Source organism: Argentina silus (genome assembly GCF_951799395.1).
Source record: "Argentina silus genome assembly, chromosome: 6".
Classification (NCBI taxonomy): Eukaryota; Metazoa; Chordata; class Actinopteri; order Argentiniformes; family Argentinidae; genus Argentina; species Argentina silus.
The window spans coordinates 14157391-14183866 of record NC_139660.1 but is presented as its reverse complement, the minus strand read 5'-3'; the positions used below and the strand labels follow the sequence as shown (position 1 = coordinate 14183866).

At 43.2% G+C, this 26476-nt stretch overlaps 2 protein-coding genes across 4 annotated transcripts in view; one reads left to right on the top strand and one right to left on the bottom strand.

Annotated features, from left to right (window-relative positions):
• Window positions 1–3292, top strand: part of LOC310805970 (arf-GAP with coiled-coil, ANK repeat and PH domain-containing protein 2-like) — a 38692-nt gene extending 35400 nt beyond the window's left edge. For all 3 annotated transcript variants that reach the window (XM_083671879.1, XM_083671878.1, XM_083671880.1), the window contains one exon: window positions 1643–3292. In XM_083671879.1, coding sequence (XP_083528005.1) covers window positions 1643–1749 — 107 coding nt within the window. In that variant the 3' untranslated portion in view covers window positions 1750–3292. The remainder of the gene's footprint in view (window positions 1–1642) is intronic.
• Window positions 3293–9291: 5999 nt separating this feature from the next.
• Window positions 9292–26476, bottom strand: part of psmd1 (proteasome 26S subunit, non-ATPase 1) — a 38980-nt gene continuing 21795 nt past the window's right edge. The window contains exons 17-25 of the mRNA XM_083671481.1: window positions 22156–22270; window positions 18999–19115; window positions 17324–17426; window positions 14789–14958; window positions 13701–13793; window positions 13258–13344; window positions 11558–11755; window positions 10387–10550; window positions 9292–9499 (exon numbers count right to left, since the gene is read on the bottom strand). Of these exons, the coding sequence (XP_083527607.1) occupies window positions 10404–10550; window positions 11558–11755; window positions 13258–13344; window positions 13701–13793; window positions 14789–14958; window positions 17324–17426; window positions 18999–19115; window positions 22156–22270 (1030 nt within the window). The 3' untranslated portion in view covers window positions 9292–9499; window positions 10387–10403. The remainder of the gene's footprint in view (window positions 9500–10386; window positions 10551–11557; window positions 11756–13257; window positions 13345–13700; window positions 13794–14788; window positions 14959–17323; window positions 17427–18998; window positions 19116–22155; window positions 22271–26476) is intronic.

Here is a 26476-nt window from a genome sequence, read left to right as displayed (position 1 = left end):
CCCTACTTTTCCTGTTATGGCCAAAGGGGATGGATATCAGCTGAAATAGAACAACACAGAGAAACACCTCCATGTCCTCTGTCAGCCATTGTACATATGATGAAAGCTGATGGACTGATAATACCACTGAGCCCTACTTTGTGAACAGCTGGTGTGTATTAGTGTGCTGCAGATGCTTGGATAGTGATTTTGGTGATTGTGATGAACTCTTTGCTAGTTAAATCTGGAGTGTTCATCTATGGAGTTTGATAGGGGTAAAGGAATAACTCGCGCAATACTTCTTAATGCCACAGGAGGGAGTGCTATGTTCAGAAATATGCCCCGTTCACTGTAGGCGAATGAAATACTGAGGGATAACTGATGCGATAGAGAGGTAGCCTAGGTGACAAGTCTTTCAATGTGTGTTAACATTAGTGCAGACTGGCACCACATGCTGCTCATGGACTGACATTTAGTAGACATGCCCTTCATTTCAGATGTGTTTGGTCATTTCCCACAATTCAAATTCAGTCGGTGACGTAGATGTTTGGACCTGTGACCAGAAGGATACTTGATTTTTCTCAATGTAACATCCATCATGCTTTAAATCAAATGTGACCTTAATAAGGTTAACAACAGAAACACTAGTCTGGTGTGGGGGGGAGGCAGAACCCCACGATGGATGGAGTTGCCATGTGCTGTCAATCAGTTAGGCTCAATGTAACCTTAATGGATGCTCTCCACTTCAGAGGTGCAATCAGTTGATGAATGTGTTGGAGAATTAATGGAAACTCTCTTTTACCTCTACTTCAGAGGCTCAAATTAGTTGATGAATGATACATGATTAATGACATTCAATTCAGATGAATGTTCAAGGGGATTTAGCCCATCTTAGGACTCAAAGACTGTCTTCCCACCATTAAAACATGATTCACCATTGTACAGTTCCTCTTTCTTAAATGAAAGAACTTAAGTGTATGAATGAGTTGAAGGAATCCTGATTGAAGTGTAGAATGAGGCCCTCTTGTCAAGCTTTCTTTAACATACACTGTTACTTATCGCTCTCATTGCTTGTCTTTCTCTGTAACTTCACTTTTGGTTCTGTACTGTCTCTGTTTTCTTGCCTCTCACTCTCCTCCCTGGAATTTGTGCCTTTCTTCTGTTCTCTTGTTTCTTGGGGGGTGCTGAGGCCAACACAGCTGTATTTTTGTACATAAATCCTGCACTTTAAATACAATACAGTTGTTAACCAAACTAATCTTTTGCGCCAGTGTCTTTTTCCCTCCACATCACATTTCAGTGTAATACATGTAGGGCTCCTCTGCCTTGGCACTGCTAGAAATCTTCACACTGCTCAAACATTGGGGCTACTGCTTCTTTCTTTCTCTCACCTCTTCTTCCTCTTCATAATGGCATTTCTCTCTATCAAGCCAGTGAAGCTTTAACAGGTATGGCTAACTTTATATATTTAATTCTTTCTCTTTTGGTATCACTCAGCTGTATCGTGTGCATGTGTTTCTCTGACAAGTTTGAGCACTGAAAATCTCACCTGTAAATAGGTTTGCATTTTATGATGCACGACTTGTTTTCTGCATTGTAAGCATCTGCTTGACTTTCTCATACTGTACTTACACGACCGTAATAATTTATTTTGTCCTTGCAGGAGATGCAACCTACCAAGACATTTTCCAGGATTTTTCCCAGATGGCATCAAATGATCCGGACAAGCTGGTCCGCCACCAGCAGCAGTACGACTCTCAGAAGCCTTGACCAAAGGAGACGTTGTGAGGCTGGGGCCACCTGGAAGTGTGCCGAAGGATTTTCCTGGTCAGTGCAGCAGTATTGGAGGCCAGAACCACCCTGTCACTCATCACTCTTAATTGATTTTAATGGTCTACAATTTTACCCTAAAGACATTTAAATAAAATGTAGGGCTACCATTAGGGTTAGTAAGTTAAACAATGAGTTACTCCTGTTTTTGAAATATGTCACATTAGGACCTGTTGTCAATGGTACAGTAGGGGCCTTTGAGTAGTGCTTGATGTAAACAAAATCATGTCTAGTCATATCTTTGTTAATTCTGAATGCATAAACGCCAAAAAGGCTGCTCATACGTAATTATCTTGTTTAGGTAGGCAGACCTCATGTACTTTTTATGTGTGGGTAATTTATCTTTGTGCTATAGGTATTTCAATCCATTTCAATATGGTGTTTTGTTGTTGGTCCATAAGCACCCTTTGCAGGTTTGGCTGTGCAAGTGTATTGTCATGGCATTGGTCTGTTATATTCAAACACACATGAGATCACCTTTGAAAGGGTAGGAAGGCCTCGGCAGTATATGTTATTATGTTTCAATATCAGATATGAAGGTTAATGGTCGAGTTAGCATGTCCTGTCATTTTACTTATTTGCACAAATTATTTTGTCTTTAGTCACTATTGATGTTTACTAGTTTTGATGGTGAAACTGAGGTGAATTAGTGTACAATAGGCGTGGAGTGCACATGTTGCTGAAGTTTAGGTTTGTCACAGTTCCTATAATGTTGAAAGAAAATGTTTTTTTTACACCAGACTAGGTCTCTGGTGAGGGTGTCAGCAGGTTTTTGATATTGAATTTTTTTCCGTTTTTTTTGTTATGGGGTGCAACTTGCATTGCATTGCCTTTTGGGCATACGATAATTGGTGTGTTATTGACAGTTAAAGGAAAATAATATAATTGCATATGTTCAGCCCTCTGTGTACATCAATGTATAATCAATTGCTGGCATGCAAGTCTACAATTTGTACCTAGTTTCAGTTATGCCTAAAATTGCATACTATCGGTTTTTTGTTTTTTTTACCTCCTGTTCATTGGATGGCAAAAACATGTGCAACTCTGCAAGTCAACCTTTGTTTCTATAGCAGTATATTGGGCAAGCTACCCTAACAAGCAAGGAGTGAATCTTGTTGGATACATGCTCCTTTAACTACTTGGATTGCAATTACAATATGGAAGAGATCATACTTAAATACAACATGGGATACAGATATTGTACATTTTGTACAGATGCTTTTGAATATGCCTGAGAATTTAAATATGAAGTAGTGGTACTTGAATCATTAAATAAGCTCTTGTAAATGCTGTCTTTAAAATGTGTATTTAGTTTTGATCATCTGTCCCTATACAACTCAGTTATTTGTATTATTATCCATGTCATTTTAAAAGGGCTATTACACTCAGTACACTTACTGCAAATCATGGACTGGAGATTATTTGCTGAATGTTGAACCGTTAGTTTGCTTTATCTTATGATTTTATAAACCAATTATCTATTGTCCGTGTCTGTTCATTACCAGAATGGTTGTACAAATTAACTCTTGATCTCACTTAAATCTTATTCACAAAATGTAATTGTGCTTCCTAAATGTCCTCTGCTCATTTTATCCCAGATGCATAGATGTTATCAAGTCATTCCCAGAAATCTCGCCCACTCTTCCTCGCAGCGTGCTGCTTACCTCATGAATGATTGTTCTTGTAAGGCGTGCAAACACAGACATCTCCAGCATCCACAACAGTGATGTCACATAAAAGATTTTCTCCTTCTGCTTATGGATCACCTCAAACATACAGTACAGCCTGGATGCGTCACCCTCTCGACAAATAATTACGTCTTGTTTATTTCTCCTGGGGTAAAAATGAAAGGCATCCAGCACCTATCCCTTCCATGAGCTACGGTCATCTGTGTACAATACTGTATGTGTGTGTTTAGTCTGCTAGGAACCATTGTCCTGGAATATGTATAATTTGAAGAGAAACAATCTGGTATTATAGCAACAAAACAAACATTTTACATGGATCAAAGTTGTTTAGAAAGTGTCCTTTGGATCTTGAGAAGTGCAATACAAGTATATATATTGTTATTAATGTTCATCTACAGTAACTGTTGCACATAGCTGAAATATGATGACGCATGAAGAGGAGAACAGCAATGACATGAAAATCACATTTTGAAAAAGAGCATATGGAAAAAGGTTACGTGATGAGAATTATACAATTGAGAATTATTTTGTAAGTGACTTTCTTCAGATCTTACAGTGAAAGTACACTGTGCATCCTGTACAGATGTTATCTCCTGAAGCTCAGACCGTGGTCATAAAAGCCCAACGGACCAGTACCCAGCAACTGGGCCTGGCTATCCGACTGGAGCTCTTTCTGGGAAGTCTGCGGTGGGCTCCCCTGTAGAGAGGTGGAGGGCCGCTGCAGGAGATGTTTCCCTTCCATAAAAGAGTAATGTGCACAAACGCAAAGAGGCCAAGCTCCATTAATGCCACTCGCCCAGCCGCAACATCCAAGGGTCTCCATGCAACACCGAGTCTGCCAGGGACTACATCTATCTGGGTAAATTGGAGGAGAGCCTTTGTGGTACTTTTTTTTTTTTACAATAAAACAGAACACTGATGGTGTCGAAGCATTCTGCTGCTGTTGAGCTCCCCAGTGGGACATTGACCTATTTGGGAAGGGTCAAAAAGGTTCTGCAACATAAGTAAACAGTACATCAACACAGGCCATTCACACATAATTACCTACGCTTGCCTTGCTATTTTAAATGTGCTATTTTAAACTACCAAGCTGTGTATGTCAGCTCTGTCAACAGACAAGATAATTACTTCAAATATACTGGCACCAGAGGCAGAGGCTACATAGACAATGGCTTTGGACAGGATATAACTGTTCCTTCTCCCCCAGACCTTGATGTGTCTACCTCAGATCAGCCTAATTAGCGATCGCCCTTGCTTCTCCTCACCTCTAACCCACAAAAACTCAAACTAGTAGACTGCTCATGAGTTCACTCTGAAAGAATGGCTAGGGTTTCATATTTTGGAACAGGCTTGTGCAGGGAATCCAAACAGTCCTGCCTGTATTTTCTAAATGCTGATGATGAATGGACTGGTAGGATGAATAGGCGCAGTGTTATAGGCATTCTTTCACACCGCAATCCTGCGACCTCCACCACACTCACTGACAAAAGGAGGGGGAGGAAAGTGGACGGCATGTAGTGTACTGTGCTGTCCATCCATCCCCTCCACCTCTTCTGACTTGCTACTTCATTCTCCAGTTTTGGTGTTTATGTCTCCAGTCCTGGTTCCCAGAATGGGCCGGCCTGACTGCCCTTCTCGTTTGGAGGAGAATCTTTTTATGAGAGGGCTCCCCGGAGGCCTGTTGTCCACACCCCGGTGGGCAGCCAGCGGTCAGCCTTTCCAATGGGACGTTCCGGCTAGGAAAAATGAGACCCAGTAATAGGTCTGGCCTCCAGCTGTTCAGAGGACCCCAGAACACTCTCCCTGCCAGTAGTGGGGAACCCAGGCTGGAGAGTGACGGCTAGGTAGTCTAGCCACATTGACATCCCTCCTCTGGATCAACCAGTATCTGCCATAAACTTGAATGAAAGTGTGATATCATAGCCAGGAGGTTCCATACCTTTTTGTGAGGTATTGGAATTCACGTTTAGAGCTTAGCACTTCTGGGGAGTTATCAGTGCTCAAACTGCTGACAAATAGCAAGTGAATGTCTAGATAGCAGTGCCCTGTAGTCAGAGAATTACATAACCCTTCAGACAATGTTTCATGCCAGTTGTCTTATCTGAGTACAAAAGACCATCTGTTAAGAGCCTCAAAACTGTGGTCATGGGGCAGGTTTGACTGGGAACTCGCTGTGCCACCTAGTCTGTTCAGACGGAGGGGGTAACCTCCAGTCTGTATTGAATATTTCTATTCAATACAGACACACATCTTCTAATCCAGTACAAAGAGCACTGAACTCTTAAAATCAACCGTACATGATGATGTGAAGCTTATTATGAACATCAGAGGGTGACATAAGAGTGGGTGGCTTCCATCTCCTTCATGTGAAGAACATCAGCTGGTTCTTTTAATAGAAGTGGCTTGTATGCATACAAACAAACCACTGGCTCCATGTTCTAGTGAACAATGCTAGCCCTCAATGGAAGGTCCAATGCACTCTGCCCTCTGGTTTTTGGAGATACAGCAACAGGAAATTTACGAGGTACCCGCCACATCGGCCAAGATCCACAACATCCCTCCCTCCAGTTAAATCTGGAGTCTCATAGAAGAGTCAAAACAGTCTGCCCTGTTATGCTGCACGTCACTCGATGGCCCATAAGTCAAGCGAACAAACTGGGGCCTTGACCCTGCCTCCGTAGATACAGACTAACAACCTTCCCCCCTTCCTCTCCAATGACCAAGTGGTGGGTCTGCTTGTTTGCCTAAATAACAAGTGTGCCATTAACCAGCCGTTCTTTCATCAAGGCTTACTCACCAGTACTCCAACAGACGGTGACTACACGGCCGAGAACTCCAAAGGTATGTGCGGTGCCGACTCATTCGCTCCGTCCCCCCCTCATCTCTATGCCTCCTTGCGTACGTTTCATTCGTTTGTTCATTCGTTCATCAGTTTGTTGACAGACACTGGAGGCGCCGGTCTACTGCCTGGCCATAACTGCTCCCCAGGGTTCACAGCTTGGCCTAGCTGGACGCCACCTTGGGAGGATCTTTTTTGGCCTTGTATGGTCTTATGCATTAGCCCCCACATGGAGATGTGGCCGATGATTTTGTTCATACTTCTAAAGAAGAACAAGTACACCATGGCCCTCGTTTTATTCAGAATGTTGACTGATGGTGCCCAAGATATTGATTCACAGAAACAAGGCCATGTTTTAGAAGTGGTTATAAGTTACCATGAAGGTCCAGTTTCAGTGACAGGGAGTGGTATGTGTACTGTCTCTCTTTACTGTTCAATAATCTATGTAATTTAGTTGGTGGGTTAGTGCTAGCCAAGCAAAGGGGTGCAGATGAGGAGGAAGTATAATGCCAGATGAACATACAATATGACCGTTGAGAAAGAGGTGAATCGATCTGATTTACGAGGTTCTTCCAGGAATAGGGACATATTTTCCACACTTTTACAAAATCGTTGTATCCCACCCGCATTGTAGAGGCGTACGGGAAGTGAAAGCTCTGGCGGGCCTCATCTTTCTTTGGAAACAGGGTGGAGAAAGGGGAGGCTTGGACTGTGACTAAACATTTCCTCCTGTCAGTTTGGGAATGCAGGGTTAGTGTTGTCCAGCTTGTGTGAGGTGAGGCATACCCCCCTCAAACCCAGACTGGCCCATGTGACTAGATCATTCTATAATTAGAACATGTCAAATCAGATCAATCTCTTCAAAGTAGTCCATTGGTGAGAGAATGATAATAGCCACTGTACTTGAGACCAGTTTCCCATATCACTCCAATCACTTGTCTATCCATATACATGTACCCATAGAGATTTACCCGAACCAGAATTTACATGAGTAAAGACTTAGGAATGGGGAAGTCTCATTCTCAGTAAAAGTCTGCTATGATGTGCATGACTCAAGATCTGCAAAAGCAAAAGCAGTGGATGGCTGTATATGGCCGAGCCAAAAATGACTGCCGAGCCTTTTCATTGATGGAAATGTACAGCAAAATGATATCTCTGAACTGCAATTGGAGTAGCACTGGTGTTTTCCACCAGTTTTAATGGATAAAAGATGTAAGCACAATACTTTTGTCTCCAGAGATCCATATACCACAAATCATGCACAAAACAATTCCCAAAAGGCTAGCATCGCCTTCAAAGTAAACCATTTACCAAATATGATAACAGGCCAGAGGAAATAGGTCACTTCAAGTGGATATAACCATGCACTTAAGACACCAAACTGAAGAATGTACTTTAAGTTAAAGTACATCTATTATTAATCACTTAATTTCACACATTGGCATCACTGCAAAAGATCTGAATTGCATTGTGTCAAAATCCAGTGAATATTGCCTTCACGATTAGTCCAGGCTACAAATACTTGTACTGAGATTGCATCAGGGTCTAGACCATTAGACTAGAGATTAATATGTCTGCATACATTCACTGGAATGCAAGCAAAAGCTCAAAGACGTCAGCAACAGCTGGCCACTACAACATAAATAATAAACAATATTCTCTAAGTTAAATTGCATTAAAGGTATAATGTGTGTATGGCAAGCAGGAAAGATGGAAAGGAATCATTTTGTTTTCCCCAATGTAGCGACACCACATAAGGAAGCAGAGAACATGCAGCGAAGCATGCAGTAGACCTGGCCTTAACCCACCCGGTCTGTCCTTACCTGACACTTGATGTTCAAAGAAGTCTGACCACAATACTTGCAGAGTGAAGTACAAAGATTGTACCATGTCAGAATAACCATTGATGTTTTAAAGCTGACTAACAACACTAAGGCCAAACATTTGCATTTGTAAAATGAAAGCCTTAATGGTTAAGCTGGTATTGACAGAACATTCTTGGACAGCTTCCCATGTCACCACACGTGCCTCATTTCTCCAAGACAAGACTTCAAGTGAGTTCTCGTCTTTTCCCCAGATGGCAGTGGTAAAGAGGGAACATTTTAATAGCAGCCACTTCATGAAACACTAATGACCTAAGGTCTTAAAAACAGTTGCTTCTAAGGTTATATAAAACACTGCCTTCTTACCCCCAACTGGCATTCCTGTAAACCTTCAAAAACAAACTGGAAACAGAAACACCCTGTGCCACTTAAACCCAATTAGTAACAGCTGCACCCTGTTGGTCGTCTTCAGAATTACTGTGAACAAGTTAACAGTTTTCACTTTGCAGCCAAAAGAGGCAAATACAGTTGGGATGTCTAGTCTATCTTACCTAAGTAACAAAGAGTGGGTGAGTGGTGGTGCATGTGTACATATCGGGAAGAAAGTGTGTGTATTTGTGTCCAGGGGAGGATATGAGGAAGTGTGTTTGTGTATCTGAGGCCCTGGGGAGCATCACAAAACAGAATCACTACATTAGCCAGTTGACTTGAACGATGAACAATCATTTAGCTCCTGATGTTCTGCTTCATAAAGAAAGCTAACCTTGAGTATGGATTGTAATGAGTATCTATGGAGTCAGTTACGCAACGCCCCTTTCAAGTCCACCTTTCTTAATTAACCAAAAAATATGAAGTCAATAACTGGCTTACTCTTTGCTCCGGCTTTGTGATACAACCTCCCCCTAAGGAGGCTGTGTTCCTGTACTGTATGATAGGGAGACCACCCTAACCCCTGTGTTCTGTGTAAGACTCTGGCTGTGCTGGCCAGGCTGTGTGGGCAGTCTGCGGCAGCTGTGATGAGGAAACAGTGCTGAGAGAATGTAAACTGCTGTAAATGTGTAGGATTAGAGAGAGATTACACTATGTACACTCAGCACATATAAGAACAAAAATAAACACACATGCTCCAGTCTCCAATATATATCTGTTTTTTATTGTACTGACAGAAAATTATACCATTTAACAAGAGAATGTAAAACACTCCCTGTCTGACACGCGGGGCCAGGGCAGGGAAGGAACGTGTAAAAGAGGAAGGGGGGATGATGGATGGAGAAAGGTGGGAGGGGAGACAAAAGAGGTGCATGCTGGGGTCTCAATATCTTTCCTCTGAAGAACGCCACCTGTAGCAAAGAAAGGAGAGAGCAGTTAGAGGACAGAGGGAGCAAAGAATGAACGGAGCGAAGCCTTAGAACAGGGGAGACAATTAATTAATTTAAGAATTAAAAGTTATCAGTAACTTAGTAAGCAGGACCTTGGAGTAGGTTACTTTAAAGCCTGAAAGGTGCAAGACTGAAGCTATAAATAACATGGATCACTATGATCTATGGTCTTCAAATGAGTTTAACAATAACAGGTTTTCCTTTCTTGTAGAGCACGATCATTTCCATCCCTAAAGGTTTGACACACTGTCTAAACACCCCTTCATTTGGTGGTTCACACCTCATCTCTGTTTCATCAGCCCCTTCATGGGAGGTAAGAGCTACCAATCCAAGGCAAACACAACAATGTGTTGACGGCTAGAAATGACAAGGCAACCCAGCCCTGCTCCATACTGTGCCCTATAGCAAAGGTAGTGTTGCTTACATTCCGTAGGTAGTGATGGGTGAGAACCACCTTAGGCATAGGAACAAAAGCACACAGTAGATCTGCAATGTACTGTTATGGCCATCGCACTACTATCTGAGGGCCAAGATGTCCTGTTTAAGACTGCCGCCGAATACTCGACTGGTCGGTCAATAGACCCTTGGTCTGCTAAATTGTGTTTAGACAATTCATTTTGTGTATACATAATTAAAAGCCTACCATACATTTGGGATGATTCGTCAATGGGTTTGAACCGGCAGTTTTTCACTATTTAGGTTCTTATATAAGTGGCATACCTAAAGCTTTTGGAGTTTGACCCAAGACGACAACAACCTGTTACTAGCCTGCACTCACTTTAAAGGAATGGTACTGCAACCTACCATCTGGTTCTGAACTACCTTGGGGAACACTGTCAATCACATACCTTTGGCATGGAGGATTCTATTCATCAATGTACTCAAAAGGCTCAGGGGCTTCTGGCTCCTGCTCCTCTTCCTCAATTTTGGGGCCATGGGCAGAGACAGGCTCCACAAGCTCCTCCTCTTCCTCACTGGTATCCCTCATGATGATGATGCCGCCGGTGTGCAGCTGGTGACAGACAGGGACACGAACCAATGACATCAGCAATTCAGCTGTTCAACCAATGGCAGACAACTCCTTGCTTTTCAGGGTGCTGTGCCACCCTGTATTCACCAGAGCCCTCATCTCTCCATCAAATATCACCTTCTCACCCATGACTCACCAATATCCTCATCCCAACTCAAGAGAACTGACAGGACCCCAATTGTTTAAACCTCACCCACTCTCCACTGTCAACACAGGACTCGGATGCTTATGCAATAGTTGGAAAATTTTAACAGAGCCTCAGAAGGCTTATGCCTGCGTAAACTACTATGACTGAGCACTGAGGGAGAGTGTAACACGTCTTCATGCTGAAGTGGAGAGAAAATGTCAGAACATTACACAGTTGAATAAGAAATAATGCTGATATTTGTCATGGCCACAAGAACAGGTCTTCTACCTGTGTTCTTCTATGTACTCCTGATCACACAACAATGGATTGCTTTGTCTTAAATTGGAAGACAAAGCAATCCAAATGGAGGACAGAGCCAGAGCCTTACAAGCTGGGAAAAGGGAAAAACTGAAGAAACGGACAGGCAAAGAGACCTATGTCATGTGATATAACCCACAACACATTCTTCTAAAATGAGCTTGTGCAGACATGTAAGCCAGACAATACTCCTCTTCATGGCAGTCTGATTGGGCTAAGTGTGTGGGTGACTGAATATTTCATTATTTACTGAGGAGAACTGTCCATATTTACAGCAGGGCCAGAGTCCAGTGGTTTATTTGCCAGCAATGTTAAGTCAGTCAGTGACGATGGGGGCCGTGTGGATATCAGATATCGCAGCCAAAATAAACTCAGGGCTATAATTTGGTTGGAAAGATTAGATTAAACAGAAGAAAAGTTTGCTGATAAAAGACAGCTTCATCACTGGGCCCACACACGTTTTCTCCCTCTCTCTCTCTCTCTCTCTCTCTCTCTCACTCACACACACACACACACACACACACACACACACACACACACACACCGGTTTGAAGGGCTGGTAGCGGCATGTCTCAGGCATGTTGAGCACTTTGAGTTGGGCGGGCATCACCCTGGCCGGGTTCTCCATCAGCTGGAAGTTAGGCTCAGGCTCCTTCTTCTTCTCTTTCTCCTTCTCTTTCTCCTTCTCCTTCTCATCATCTTTCTTCTCTTTCTCCTTCTCTTTCTCTGCATCCTGTACCTCCTGGGATTTCAACCAAAAAGATGCAACGTTAAGGACTCACAACGAAAAATATGACTCAGTGAGTTAACAATGCATTGGATGCAGAGGATGATACAGATGTGAACCTCTGCAGCAATGCATTAAATTACTCAAGAGTAAGGTTTTTCAATAATACAGATATGTCATGGGATATGTGTATCACCCCAAATACTGTTTTCAAAGTGTGTTTGTCTTCACATAGGTTTCATTAAAAAATGTTGACTATAGCAGATGTACTTTTTTAAATCCTGAGATGGATAAAGCACTCCCCAAGATAGGTGATACACTACCTCTATTAGGTTGCACTTGGTGGAGTGATGTGTTAAGCTATTTGGAGCGCTCCACGAAAAGACAAGCTGACTGGCCAACTATCCAAACATTACTCCCCCCCTCTATAACCTGAGGGTGTTGAGGTTAATCGAAAATAAACAAGTTATTGAGGGGGCACATGCTTCTGAGGGGGAGAGGCATAAACACAATTTAGAATGCAAGTTACTTGAGCTTTCTTTTGACACTTACCTCAGACCCAGAGCCTAGGCCTTTTATTCAAACAGACCCAGTCTGCCTCCCTGTCTATCACATCTGTCCCCTTCCCTATCCCTGCCCCCTACCATGCATATGTGGTGCCACCAGCACAAGTCCTTGCAGGATCTGATGCTAGGCTGGCGCTGGACAAGGGCAACTAATGAGTCGTATCAGCATGTCTCTGTTTGTTGACTAATAACAAACATACATGTTAGGACAGCGAAATAACTTCACTGTTCAATGCCTTTTGGTTAAACCAAATCCCTTTGACAAACTAAGGGCATGAACAACACTAAAATGCACCCCCTTCTCTTAGACAGCAAACTTCGCCTGAGACTTCTAAACCATCTCTCAACGGGGACATGAAATCTAGCATGGTGGAGCTATCAAAGATGGTGATAATGCCTTGGGGCTGGACATCCCACTGAAAGCAATACTGGCGTTAGGCTGACAGAGGCTGTCGGCGAGTGTGTGTGTTCCAGCTGTGTGCTTCACGGGTGAGCTGGTCACATCAGTGGAGAGGACTGTGGGACCAGGGCTAAGAGAGACTCTACTTAAAGGGACAGCTCACTCACATCTCATTATCCATTTAGCTTAATGTCCATCAGAACTCTGCAGGCCTCGAGACCATGTCCAAGGTAAGAAAATTATGAATAAATTGTGAAATTGGAGTGAGTGAACTATCCCTTTAAAGCTGTTGAGCACATCCTGTGCCTGGGCTGAGCCTGAGGCCTCAGTCTGTAAACCATTAGCACAACCTATTACACGGACCATTCCTCTATGGAATATTCTATACAAGAAGATTTTGTTAGGGAACGGACGACACACTCTTGCGTTAGTGACCTTCAAAACATCTAGAGTACATAGAAACGTTCCGTGGTAAAATAAAGAAATAAAAACGTCTGATTGGATTAGCCATCAAATGAGGACAGGCACTCAGGGGTTAGCGTCACACCCACCACTTCCATCTTTTCCTCCTCCTTCTCTTTCTTCTCCTTTTCCTTCTTCTTAGCTTTGGCTGTGATGGAGAGAACTGCGGTAGAGACCTAGAAGAGAGAGAGGCGGGAGAGGGGGAGACCAGGAAATTAAAAGGTATTTTAATGTAAAACAATACCTAAGGCACTCAATGAAATCACAAAAACTTTAAAATTCATGAGACGAGTCAACCAAAAAATAGTCTTTTTATTATGTTAATAAAGAGCATGTAGGTTCATGTAGGTTAGACTGAGAAGCTAAAATAACATGTTTCCAGACTGAGGACAAGGAAGCGAAATGCTATAATTATGAGAATAATAATAATTTAAAACAAAATAAAAGTATGATAAAACCCTGAGGCAACTTGTGTTACCAGATCAATGTGACCTGGGTCAGGCTGACATCATTTCCTGTTGGTGAATCTCACCTTCTCCTTCTCTTTCTCCTTGGGCACCTCTAAGGCAGGTGGATAAGCAAAGGTTGAGGGTTTGCAGTTGGAACGGTACTGCACCTTGGGCATCTGGACAGGGAAACAATGCGTCTCATGTCATTGAGCAACGACACTCCACTCACATCCTGGCCACGTTGAAACAAAACATTTCAGACACATATGATACAAAGTAGGACAGTGATTCTAATCTCATTTAGGGACTTATAAGTTGAACCGTGAGGAAGGGGTATTTTAGTATTCGAAATATTGACAAATGTAAATAGTTATCACATTGCATGACCATTCATCACTTTACTTCTCGTAAGCCAATCTATCGTAACAGCCCACAAGAAATAGGTAACATTTCATACTCCCTCTCCCAACACAGCCCTGTAAACAAAGAGACCAGACAGGCTTTACTTATTTCACGTCATCACTCACTTAATGTGTCTGCAGGGTACATTGAATGAGATGGTAGGAGCTGTAGAGTGCCTTTGACTACTACGGTGGGGTCTTTCACTGCAATATAAAAGGGCTGGCCTTGCAACAAGGTCACAACACCAATGTTCCCTCTGGTAGGAAAACACAAAGCCAAATAGCAAGGCTGCCAGCTGCAACTTAAGGCTGGAACAGGTGCAAGCAGGAGAGCCCATTGTTTCTTGGGCTGAGGGGGAGAGAGGATTTAATTCCTCCATTTAGCCCTGTGTCTTCTCTCCTCCTGTTTTTGGCAGGACACCCCTCCCTGGTGTATTTGGGATTTACCCGGCCTCAGTGGCTCCTCTCGGGGGGCTAAGGCTGGATCAGGAGATGTCCACATATTCAGTGTAAACACATTGCATTGCCCCCCCTTCTGGTGTCAGGCGCTTTTAATTTGGAGAACGGGGGAATGTGATTCCCACCTAATGTCAGTCTAAGACCTGAATGTGTCAATCTGATCCTTGGGTATCAGGGGACATGTGGGGTGTGTGCCAGGGTGGTTGCCAGAAAGGACAGGTCTGCATGTGTAAAACGCAAACAACTATGACTTGTTGAGGCAGGTAGGTAGTGGCGCATGCACACACACACACACACACACACACACTTACCTTCAGGTCCTTATTAAGGCCAATGATGGCGGTGGGGGTGAAGGCCAGGGATAGGAAGTGGGAGAGTGGGAACCAGAACCAGAACTGGGTAAAGACCAGCAGGCCCACCACAGACGGCATGTGGGTGTGTCCCGTCCTGGACTGCAGAGAGATGGTCACGTTACGCCCACCTGTACCCAGAGCAGAGCGAGAGGGGGGAGAGTTCAACTTCATACAGTTAACACTTGTGACTACTAATCTTTCTTAACAGTGCTTCCCCTCAGCCTCCATCATCCAAAGAGCTTACATATCTGAGCAGAGAACAGAGATGAACAAGACAACAAAGAGAAAAAGTAGGGAGACAAAGAAAAGGACAAATGGTTTCAAAGTGTTTCTAGAATTGTAGATTCTTAATTTTCCTGCACCTACAACCTCTTTATATAATGCTCTGGCTAGTATGATAGCTCCTGTCATGCTTACAAAGCTTATCTGAATTTGAGGAAATTAAAAAACTGCACAAAAATACCATTTGTTTCACTAAATCAGCGTCATTTCTCTTAATCCCAGGCCAAGGACCTCAGTAATGTTTCCATTAGTGATTTATGACCTTTTCGCTTAACACGATTAAAAGAGAAAAGGGAATACATGTCATTAAAACAATGAACTGACACTGCTAGTGTGAGAGAATGGCAAGACTGTTCCTGCTTTTTGCTTTTACGTGTGTGTGTGTGTGTGTGTGTGTGTGTGTGTGTGTGTGTGTAAGGGAGATTAGATGATGAAAGGGAGATGATGAGTGGGTCAAGGGTTGGGGCAGAGCGCTAGAATAATAGACTTCCCTTGGCCTCTGGGAGCAGTGGGGGAGGCAGGGTGAGGAGAATGGAGGGAGTTGGAGGACAAGAGCAGCAGACAAATGACTGGTATGGAGGAAACTGGGGTGAATCAGTGGCGCGCCAGAGAAGACCGTCTCCACACAAACACTTTTTAAAAAACACAGTCAAAACAACAGTTACTAGGGAGGATCTCTTTTATTAAAAGGCACTGCTTCATTTAAGAAATTAAGACAGTTAGAAATGGTTCCAAATGTGAAATAAGCAGAGACAATGGTGGTTAAATCATTGTCTGTTTCATTGCTAGCATCTAGTTTACCTTTCTGAGTGGTGACTTGATTCCTTATTTTGACAGCTGAAAATGCCTCTTAATTTCCTGAACCAATGGATTTACTGGTCGTCAGAGTGAGTCACTAAATCTGCTTTCAGTGCCACAAGCGTGAGCACACGAATCTCTTAACTTGAGAAGGGCTTGAGGGCAGTGTGCAATTCAATTATTTTGTCAACCCCCACTTTGGCAGTCCAATTGTCATTCCTGGGGGGGGACCGCGTTTCCCAAAATGCATCGGTGTTATGTGACTAGATCAACAGCCATTGACTGGGGTGGTATAGTGTAGCTTGCAGTATGTGGTTAGAGGGGCTTTGAACACTGTGAACCTCTAATAGACAACCACTGAAACTACTAATATCGTGGGCTCAAAAAAAAAAAAAGTATATGCATGTTGCATATGAATGAGAGAATGTCTGCAAAGGGAAGGGCCATGTGGTTGCGCAAGCTTTTGGGTTGATATCCTCAGTAATGAGCACCAGAGATCAGGAAACTTCCGCCTGTCACATCTAAAATAACATAAATAACAGAGGCCCAAAAATCCTACCCACTCATAAGTAAATACTAATATGCTACATATCCATGCTCTTGAATCAAAGAAATCAAAGTGGTGAGTGAACGGCTCAATTTCACACAGAGGCTGCCTGCGATTGATGCTAAACTGGTCCCTGGACGCCATGCCTGAACATATGGATGTGTATCTGGGAGCTGTGGCTTCACATTTGTGAAAGGGAGGGAGAGGGGGAACTTGAGTCTGCTTAACGAGTTAAGAGCTTGTCCGGGCGGTCTCAAGGGAGAAAACATTTTTTTAATATCTTGGTAGGAGCTCAGTGTTTGGTCTCGTCTGTCGCCTTGACACTGATCCACTGAAAGCATTATGGGAAGAAAGATATCTCCAGAATACAAACACTCTGCTGGTAGGGTGGGAGAGTAAGACCAGACCCCCCCTAGAGAGGCGTCGGTCGATCTGTCTGTGTCTCTCTCACACATTTTTTTCATAAATGAAACCATGCCTTGTCCCTCTTTAGGTAAATTAAGTTACCTGGTTGTGTGTCTACACAGCGATTCAGAGACACACAAGAACTGCTGGTTTCTCTCAGGGTAGGTAATAGACAAGCCTAGAATGTCAGCACTGGAGAACGCCTTTCTGGTCTAGCCTGTGTATGGGGTATGTCTGTCCACGTACGCGTGTGTGTTTTTGCATGCGCGTGCATGTGCATTTGTCAAGCTCTGGATGTGAAGCTCTCTGGGACCACACACACAGCCATGTGGCTGTGCTCAGTGCAGGCCTGCCAGGCGCTAATGCACCTTAGCATGAGCAGAGTAAGATCACATGGGTGGTATATACAAACTTGAACAGCACAGATAGAAATCGCGCCCCATCTGCACACAGACACTGACCTGCATCCAAGATGCCCTGGGCCAAGATGGCCCCAAACTTGGCCATGACGTCATCATGCTTGTCGTTGATGACCTTGGAGTAGAGCTGCCTGAACTGGTTCACCTGTGTCGGGAAAGAGAAAACCCATCAGACTCAAAAGGACTCCACTTGTAAACCCTACTGTTCAACCCATGGAGGCCAAAACCAGAACTTCTTATTCAATAAAATATACTTTGTGCGTTTGCTTGAGCATCTGGGAAATCTTTCTGCAACATGTGGCTCTATGGCTCTCTGATTAAGTAAACTTTGCATGTCAAAGCACACATTTGGGACTGACATTAAGCCTAAGATGCCCTTTTCCCCCCTTAATAAAATTACAGGATGAAACACTTTCATGAGAGCCATTTCAGCAAATGTAAAGGTTAATTCAAAGTCTCTCTTTTCCAAACTCCCTTTTATGTTTCCCCCTTCACTTTTACTGAAAGGAGCTGGCATTACAAATTGGTGGGCTTGCCAACTGCTCTTAGGTTCACCATCTTGGGGAAAAGGGAATCACCATTAGCTGGTTAAAATCCCACCAGCCACCCTACTTGACGATAAATACCACAGGAGGAAAAGGTTCCATAGCTCAAACAGCACCATTCATATTTCCACGTAACATACTAATAGGAAAGGTCTCTAAAGAGGGAAATTCTACAATCCAAAAAAGCGTTCCACCTGCAAGCATTAGTTACTTGACTTGAACACAATTTAACACAAGTGCACCAAATCTCCTTCCTGTTCAAGAGTACTTCAAAACCTTGCCATGGCTTAACATTTAAAACAAGCCTACCTCAGGCAAAGAAATTACTCAGTGTGTGTGTGTGTGTGTGTGAGAAAAAGTGAGTCGAGCAGTGTATTTATGCTGGTGCATATACAGTACTGTGTGTGTGTGTGCCTGTGTGAGTGAGTGAAATGCAACGTGCTAAGTAAGAGTCTGTGTACATAAACAACCTGCATGCCTAAGGTGCAACGCATTCCAACCATACGGCTGCCATGCTACCCTCGTCAACAAATGACATTAGAACAGCTCACACAACAAAATCAAGAGCTTTAAATTACACAGGCTGGCCATGCCGTAAACACAGGCACAAGTGTAATGCCGTCTCCTGCCCTTTCAATTTAAAAAGGGTCTTGCACAATCTCACATACCGCCCTGAGCTCAAAGGCTGTGGCTGTACAGGGGCAGACAAGAGGTTTTTGGAAATGTGTCTGGCTTTTCTTAAACTATTGTGACTAAAGCTTCTTGTGTACAAGAGGGAGGGGAGGAAGAGAGAGTCTGTTCTACTCTCCCTCTCCAATTCCTCCCCACTTCTAACATTTCTTACCTTGCATCTCTTTTTTCACCCAATTTTGCTTAAATGACATTCTCCCTTTTCTCACATTTTCCATCTCCCCCTGCTCAGTAAAAGCTATGGCCATATAGCGGTTAGGGGGAGGTGGCATTGTTTTCAAGAGGCACTGATGTATGTCATCACTCAAGCCCACAAAGCGCTTGCTTGGAACAATTCAACAGCTTAGGACTCAAAAAGCCTCCACAAAAAAAGATTTCTAATTATTGTGATGTTACATGCATGTTCTTGAAGAAATGTTGTAATCGGTGCGGCTGCCAAGTTCAATCCCAAATAAGGGATGCAAATGAGCTATTGCACTCGCCTTGGGACAGGTGACTTCGGTCTGCTGGATCATGATGAGGGCAGAGGCGATGAGGGCGCCCTGTCTCACGTAGTTCACTGGGTCATTGGTCATTGGCTCCAGCAGGTTGATCGCCTCCTGTAGGGAAAAAAAGGGGGGGGGGGGGAATTTTGATGAGAATAAAAAATACAAATAAATTACATGACTAACAACTTCTGTGCCATCTTCACAACTGAGAGGTTCACATGGAAAATAGTCAAATTTAGAAGCTCGGTGGATTTTGCTTTGAATAAGCACACTGAATATTCTAGAGGGTGCTAAACTCCAGCTCCTTAAGGGTGAAGAGGCTCAGGAGGGTAAATGGAGAGATCTCTCAGCCCTGCTCAGAGTCCTCTAGGCAGTGTTTGGACCAGGAGCTTTCCTGGGTATTAAGACTAAAGCACAGGCAGCGGGGGCCTGCCCAGCTGCCTTGGCAGAGGCATTTGGCTTTTGAAAGTGGGTGGTTTGGGCTGTGCCAGTATTGAAGGCCTAAGGTGAGGCCTAAAATCACTTTAGATCTCTACCGGATATGGATAGATAAACTATAAGCCTTTTCGTCTAGCATGTTAAAACAAGCTTGGCTGAATACACAATGTATGCATAGAATCTATAGTAGATTGTAGGTCTTTCCCTGATCTCCCCTATTCCTTGTTCTAAGCTGCTGCACTCTGGTAATGACTGTAACCAACACCACCCGCCCCCCAGAGGGAGGAGTCCGCTCCACAGAGGGAAAAGAAACATACGGCAACAACGGAAGGTGGGAAAATAAACAAATGGCTCCGAGCTCTCCCCTCAGCTCACTGTGGTAATGGCGTACCAAGGCGATACATCTGAGCGCTAAACGAACGCCGGCGGACCACATTCTCTTCCTGATTGGTTATCGGGGGTTTTAGTTGAGGGTATTTACTGTCAGGTTCAATCTGCAGGGCTGGCTGATAAAAAACATGGCACACATAAACCCTTAGCCCACTAAACATCAGAACTTACATCTCTCCCTCACATTGTGTGAGTTTTACACCGTCAGAGGTTCTTATTCATGGGATCAAAATGACTGCTCAGAATACTGCATAAATTCCAAACAATTAATCATGTCAAATATGAAAAGGATATTAGAACACATGTAGTAGGCCTAGTCCTTTCCACTACCCTATTATATTTAATATAATTTGATTGTGTTATGATAACATTTTTAAGGTTTACCAGAGGCTGCTTATAATAACATTCCATGCTGAGTGTATTTGCTACTCAATTAATCTGGCACGAATTGCTTCCTACTTGAATATTCATAAACGGCAGGAAATGTCCACATCGATGAATGGGAGGAGGGAAGAAAGGGGTCTAAACAGCCTTCGTCTGCACTTTTTTGGTCAACAAAATGAAGCAGCAGAAATGCAATAAAAATATCCAAACCCCCAGGTCTACAAATTACGGCAGGGGCATGTGCTCCTTCATATCGGTGACCCACTTCTCCAGCCACAACACCATTCTTCTCCCTGAAGGAGCTCACATGCTGGAGCAACTGGCCGTGGAGTTATGAGTCTCAGTCCAGAACATTCTCCCTCTGGGCTCAAGGGCCCAGGTGTAATGGACTGTGACTCTGCTTGGGTTATGGCACCTGAGAGTGATCAGCCCACATCGTTAAGCCATTGTGGGCCTGGCTGCCAGCCTCTCCTCCTTCCCCATCCCACACCAGTGTACTGCTCTTACCAACAGGATATATCTTAGTGACAATATGCCAACCCAATCATTGAAACAGCAAACTTCTGAGTTGCCCAATTAGTCTGATTCAAACTCTGCGGCTCCTCCTTTTCTTTGATATCAATTTCATTGGATTGTTTTAAATCATTATCCTTTGGATATGTAATTGCAAGCATATTTCATACATATGCTTCCTTCAATGTCATTCGTTCGTGATGATATCATTTGGTCTGACAGGAAAATAGTTGCTCAGCAACAGAGGCTATGGAGTCCATGTTAGCTAGCCTCAGATGAGCTTATCAAAGGGCTTTCATTACAGAGATTTAAGGAACCCCTGTGCATAGCATAGGTCATCTCATCATCAGTGACGGACACGTTCCCACCACAAGGGACCACAAATAACAATCAACAGAGTAACAAATAGAAAATGGCCAGCAACGCAAATGTGGGAGCAAACTGTACAGTATTCCCCGCATGACCCAAAAAAGAGAAGCATGTGACAATGTGACCACACCAGGGCTGGGGCGAATTCCTTTTAAATTCCATCATTCAGGAAGTATTTAGAAAAAACAATTCAATTTCAACACTTCAAATTTACAGTAGAATGTAAAAGAATCGTTGAGTTGCTGAGAATTGGGACATACAGTCCAGGGTACTCCCCAAAGAATGTAAGAGTGGCGCTATGCCACGCTGTGAACGTTGCGGCACCACTATGTAAACATTAAGGCAAATTAAACTATATATTTAGTAATGAGAGTAACTATCTTTGAACGCCCACAACATGGTTGTTAAAAACGAAAGCGCATTTTGACATGAATAAACAGGAGTCAGGTTTTGAAAATGCAATTCAATGCCACGCTGTTTAAAAATCCTGAGGAGAATCCTGCAGTCTACCCAGATACTCGGATTCTTTCAGAATTTATTGAAAAGTAATTGAAAATGAACGCCCTGTTTTCAATTACTTGATTGGAATTCAATTCACTTCCAAAATTGATGGAATTTAAAAAGAATTTGCCCCCACCCTGGAACACGCATCGTTGCACTGAGTCTCAACAGTGGCCAGCCATGCCAGGTCGAGTAGCTCCCAGTAAACAGAAGTGGAGTAGCTCCACTTGTACTGGATTAGGCTGGAGCCTCTATGGGCCCTAACCTGGCCGTGACTCTCACTGTGTTCCAGCAGAGGCCGTGACCGCTAATCCAGCAGAGCTCTCCCTCAGAGTCAGGCAGCTTCATTCTATCTGTCAGACACTGACAGCCGCTAGTTCCCCCTCCAGGGCAGCTGTCTAGTTAATACACGTTGGCATCCTGTGCCTCTATATGTTCCAGTAGGGCAGGAACAGTGAGGAACACTGACATGTGCTTGGTTTATGGGACAGAATGGGGGAAAACAATAGGGTGAGGGAGCTAGAGATCTGAGGTGATATGGGAAGAGGGCACTCACCTTGTTGCCTGTCCCTGCACAGCAAATGCCCAGGGCCATGGCGGCCCCACAGCGCACATGGGGGTTGTAGCTCTCAGACAGGAGGGACACCACACTGGGGCACTGCTCTGGAGTCCTGGACAGAGAGACAGAGAGAAAGACATTTATTCACCAACAAACACCAGAGGGATAAGCAGTCTACAGTCTTGCCACCTGCACTCAAGCGAGGTAGGAGCTAGCCACATATTGACAGTAAAGACATTAGTTACTCACTATAATGTAACACACTTTTGAGGCATAGTGAAAAGCTAAATTGTTATCAAGCACCATAACAGAAGGCTTCACACAGCAGAGTTTGCTATGCTGTCCATTGATCTGATACTCTTGGTCAGGTGCAGGCGAAGAGAGCATGAGAGCAGACGCACATGAGCAAATTGGGAATGCTTGATAAATTGCCTTTAAAGACCAATTCAGAAATAAGGACTGACAGAGAGAACGTAATAAAAAGTGCTCAAAAACCAAACTAAATTATTTGCATTATTTCTGCAGATGATGACACACACACACACACACACACACACACACACTTCAGAAAGTATTCAGACCCCATCACTTCATTCTACATTATGTTGTGAGAGAGACCCTATAAAATCAAATATACTTATTCCAAAATCACATGAACTATTACGCTTGCATTAAGATGGACTCAATTCCAGTGATTTTTGACAACATTTTTGCATTTGAGCTCATTTTAAGACTGTCATAGCAAAGGGTGTGAATACTTATGTAAATAAGGTACTTCTGTATTTCAATTTTGCTAACATTTCTAAAAATGTTTGCATTTTAAATTGAGTCTATAACAACAAAATGTGGAAGTCTGAATACTTTCCAAAGCATTACCCCTGTGATGAAGTGAAGATTCTGGCTAACCCCTCCAAACCACTACTTTCTTACCCTCCTCCCCCATCACATATTCCTGGCTTCCACTGTACCGACAGTCTCACTATGAGAAGCCTAGTCACATGTTCTTTTTGTACTAAGGCTCAAATGCCTTTTACAAACTCTCCCAAGTCTAGGCAGCTGTGTCAAGATGGTTTCTTTAAACAATTTACACAAGGTGATTATGGCCATTCCCCTCCTGTCCTACCCTTCTATGTACCCCCATTCCACCACCTAAGACAGTGGGGACTCGAGTATGGAGCCAGAATATGCAGTTCAGAGCATGATGGGCCGAGTGATGTCGGTTTGGGAACCGAATCTCTCATTTATGCATCTTAACGCTATGGGCTGCAAGTGTGAGGGCCGTTTGTCATTATGCGCTTAAGATGTGAAGTGAAGTTAATGGGTTCTGAACTAACAACAGTAAAGTGGGACTGGAGAGAGAGCAACTCTAAGCCACTTGACTGTTGCTATTCCCCAAGACACAGGTAAAGGCAGCTAATGAGACACTACGGTATTAACAATGTTGTGGCCCAAGGGCATAAACAACTAGCCTGTAAAAAAAAAAGACCATTGAGTTCTGTCAGTGAAGAGTTCAAACTCAGATTCATCTAATCATATTTGATGGTTGTTAAAAAAATAAAAGAGAATGCAATTCCAACTGGGATGGAATAACATGGCTAGAGTAAAAGAGCAGGGTTCTCTTGGGGTAGTGACATCACTTCTGAGTCCCTTAAATGACTACAATGTGTGTGATATTACTGGGGTTGGAAACTTATTACAGCATAGCCCAGCGTAATGTCTTGAATTAAGGAGTGTGTCAGGCAAAGACCAAACCGTTGGGGAGCAAACAACTGACACCATGGGATGAGGTAAGCGGTGCTATATTGAGCGTGTTATCCGTCTGGTCTGCTGTGAATGGCTGTTGATAAGACCAACATTGCCTGGGCCTGAACTGTGTGCAGATTGAGGAGATTACCAAATGTTCCTGAAAAGTTCAATTCCCTGTAATGGTCATTGGGAATCTATCAGTCAGACTCTAAGCGCCATTCACCCAAAAAACGATAGGGAGTAAACCAATTCCCAATAAAACAGGCTCCGAAGCCTTCTCCAAAAACTAGCATCATCGTCCACATCACAAATCCATCTCCATAACTCCTGTGCCACTAACTCACAAAAACGTCACATTACACCAACTCTCCCAGAAACGTGATGCTTCGCTACAAATGAAGAGGTCCATTCTGTTCTGCAGAGAAAATACAACCTCATTGGTTTGATGGAATGATGAGGACATGATAATCAACACACGGCTCAAGATAGAAGAATTATCCCCTTTTGGAGGTCAGATGTATTATATTCATAAGGTTGCATTCATGTTTTAGGCCAATAAGAAGGAAAATTAGACTTAGAGAAATTAGAAAATTAGAATTAGAGAAAATAAGAGTTAGTTACAACCTTGGAGGGCAAACATATATGCTTGAGAGTTGCTCCATCTCCATATACCCAATTGAAAACTATCGTCTAACCATCCTCAACACAAACAAGCTGGAAAAATAGAGGGATTTTACTAATCTATCATTCTAGTGAAATCGCTAGCTGTAATCAAATGCTAAAGTAATCCCCTTCTCTCTGAAACACTGTTTCAGTGTCAAAGTCCGGAAGGTTCTGTGCAAATAAATCGCTAAGCCTCCCAGGGTCTCTCATTCAGTCCCTTCCATTAATGCAATGGCATACTGCCGCAGTCTAATCTCACCTGGCCCATTTGGATTTAGCAGCTCATCTCAACTAGCATACCAGGGCTTTACTTGATCACAAATGGCAATCACGAGGGATGTGGATCGCCTTTCAAGTTCACCAACAGGGACATGAGAGGTCATCTGACGACCAGAATAGCGACAACAAATCTATTTTTGCACCTGAACTTCTGGAGTAGAGAGAGACCTGTAGCCAAAGACGCACTTGTGGTTAGGGTACTTAGGTGTAAGTCCTCTCTATAGCTGAACAAAACATTTCTGCAGCTTTGGCAAAAATTAGCAGCCCCATCATAATGTTTACATTGTTACAATGTCTCTCAAAAATTAGCCACAGAGATTATGATCGATGTGAGGCCATGCATTGACTTGAGGCACAATTTGGGCCAAACTTTGCCTTTATCTTTCCAAAGAGTTTTATTTGAGGCCAATTCAACTTGAAAACAAAACAGAGGCTAATTATCCTGAGCAATCTCAGATTGCTCAATCTCAATCTCAGGTATGGCAACTGAAGTGAAGTGTTTGTCAGTCCCTGCCTTTTCATTTTCTCTGAGAGGGTAGAAGTGGCAGACACTATAAAGCTTTCATTGGAGCCCAATTTCTTAACCCTTAAGATGCAATTAATACTTTCAGTGCCAGATAGCAATTTTGATTACCTTGCTGCCCAATAAGATTAGCAGAATTAGTAATGAAAAGCACCTGCGTGTGGCCTTCCATAAGCAGCTTTCTTTATGCACTGTAAAACTAAATTAAATTTTTTTTAAAAATGTCTGAAAACATAATCGAAAGTTGAAGGACGTTCATTGTTATTCTCTCAAGCTTGAAGGTATGTGGAAAAATTGGCCCATCATGCCAAATGTGCCTGGAAAATCTGAGTCAGCCAGAACATCAATGAAATTCTATTTATTTAAGTAATGTTTTCAAGTAGCATCTGCAGCGTTGGTAAAGGGAGGTGGGGAGCAGATGTCTGCTGTCCCTCAGCAACTCCTTACATCGGAGAATTTGGAACATCCAAGGGTTCCACACATGGATCAGGCAATGAAGGGGGAGGGGTGACCTCTCAGTCTAACTGCCTTTTCAAATCACAAATTCGAGAGCTATCAAGTGTTCATCAGCCTGATCTTTGAGTGAGACAAGACGCTCCTAAGATTTGAGACACTAAAGTGAACCCCAGGACAGGCACTGAAGGGGAGCTGTCTTATCTGGACACTGACTGAGCTGAATTAGGAGCGTGTTTCAGCAGAAATATTCAAAAGAAATATTCAAAATATTTTAAAAATATAAATATTTGTAAAATATATAATCTGTTCTTTACAAGGAGACGAGCGGGTACATACTACGCCCAGTTGGGCTATGACCCTACGTTCTGCCCTCCCAGCCACAAAGTGGAAGTACACCGTTTCCTGGGCATAGTACACTCTGTACATATCTGCCGCTTTATGGGCTTTTTTGTCTGCTTTATAAATAAATGCAATGGAAGAGCAGTGGAACTAGTACACACATTATGCTTAGAGAGGCTGGGTCTAATTATCAATGCACACGTCAGTTTTTGCCATTCCGAATACATTTAATTTTCTCAATATCTTCTAAAAGCTATTTTATGCATCTTTTAAAAGCTTGAGACTGGACGAATGCGAGCACATGAATAAAAT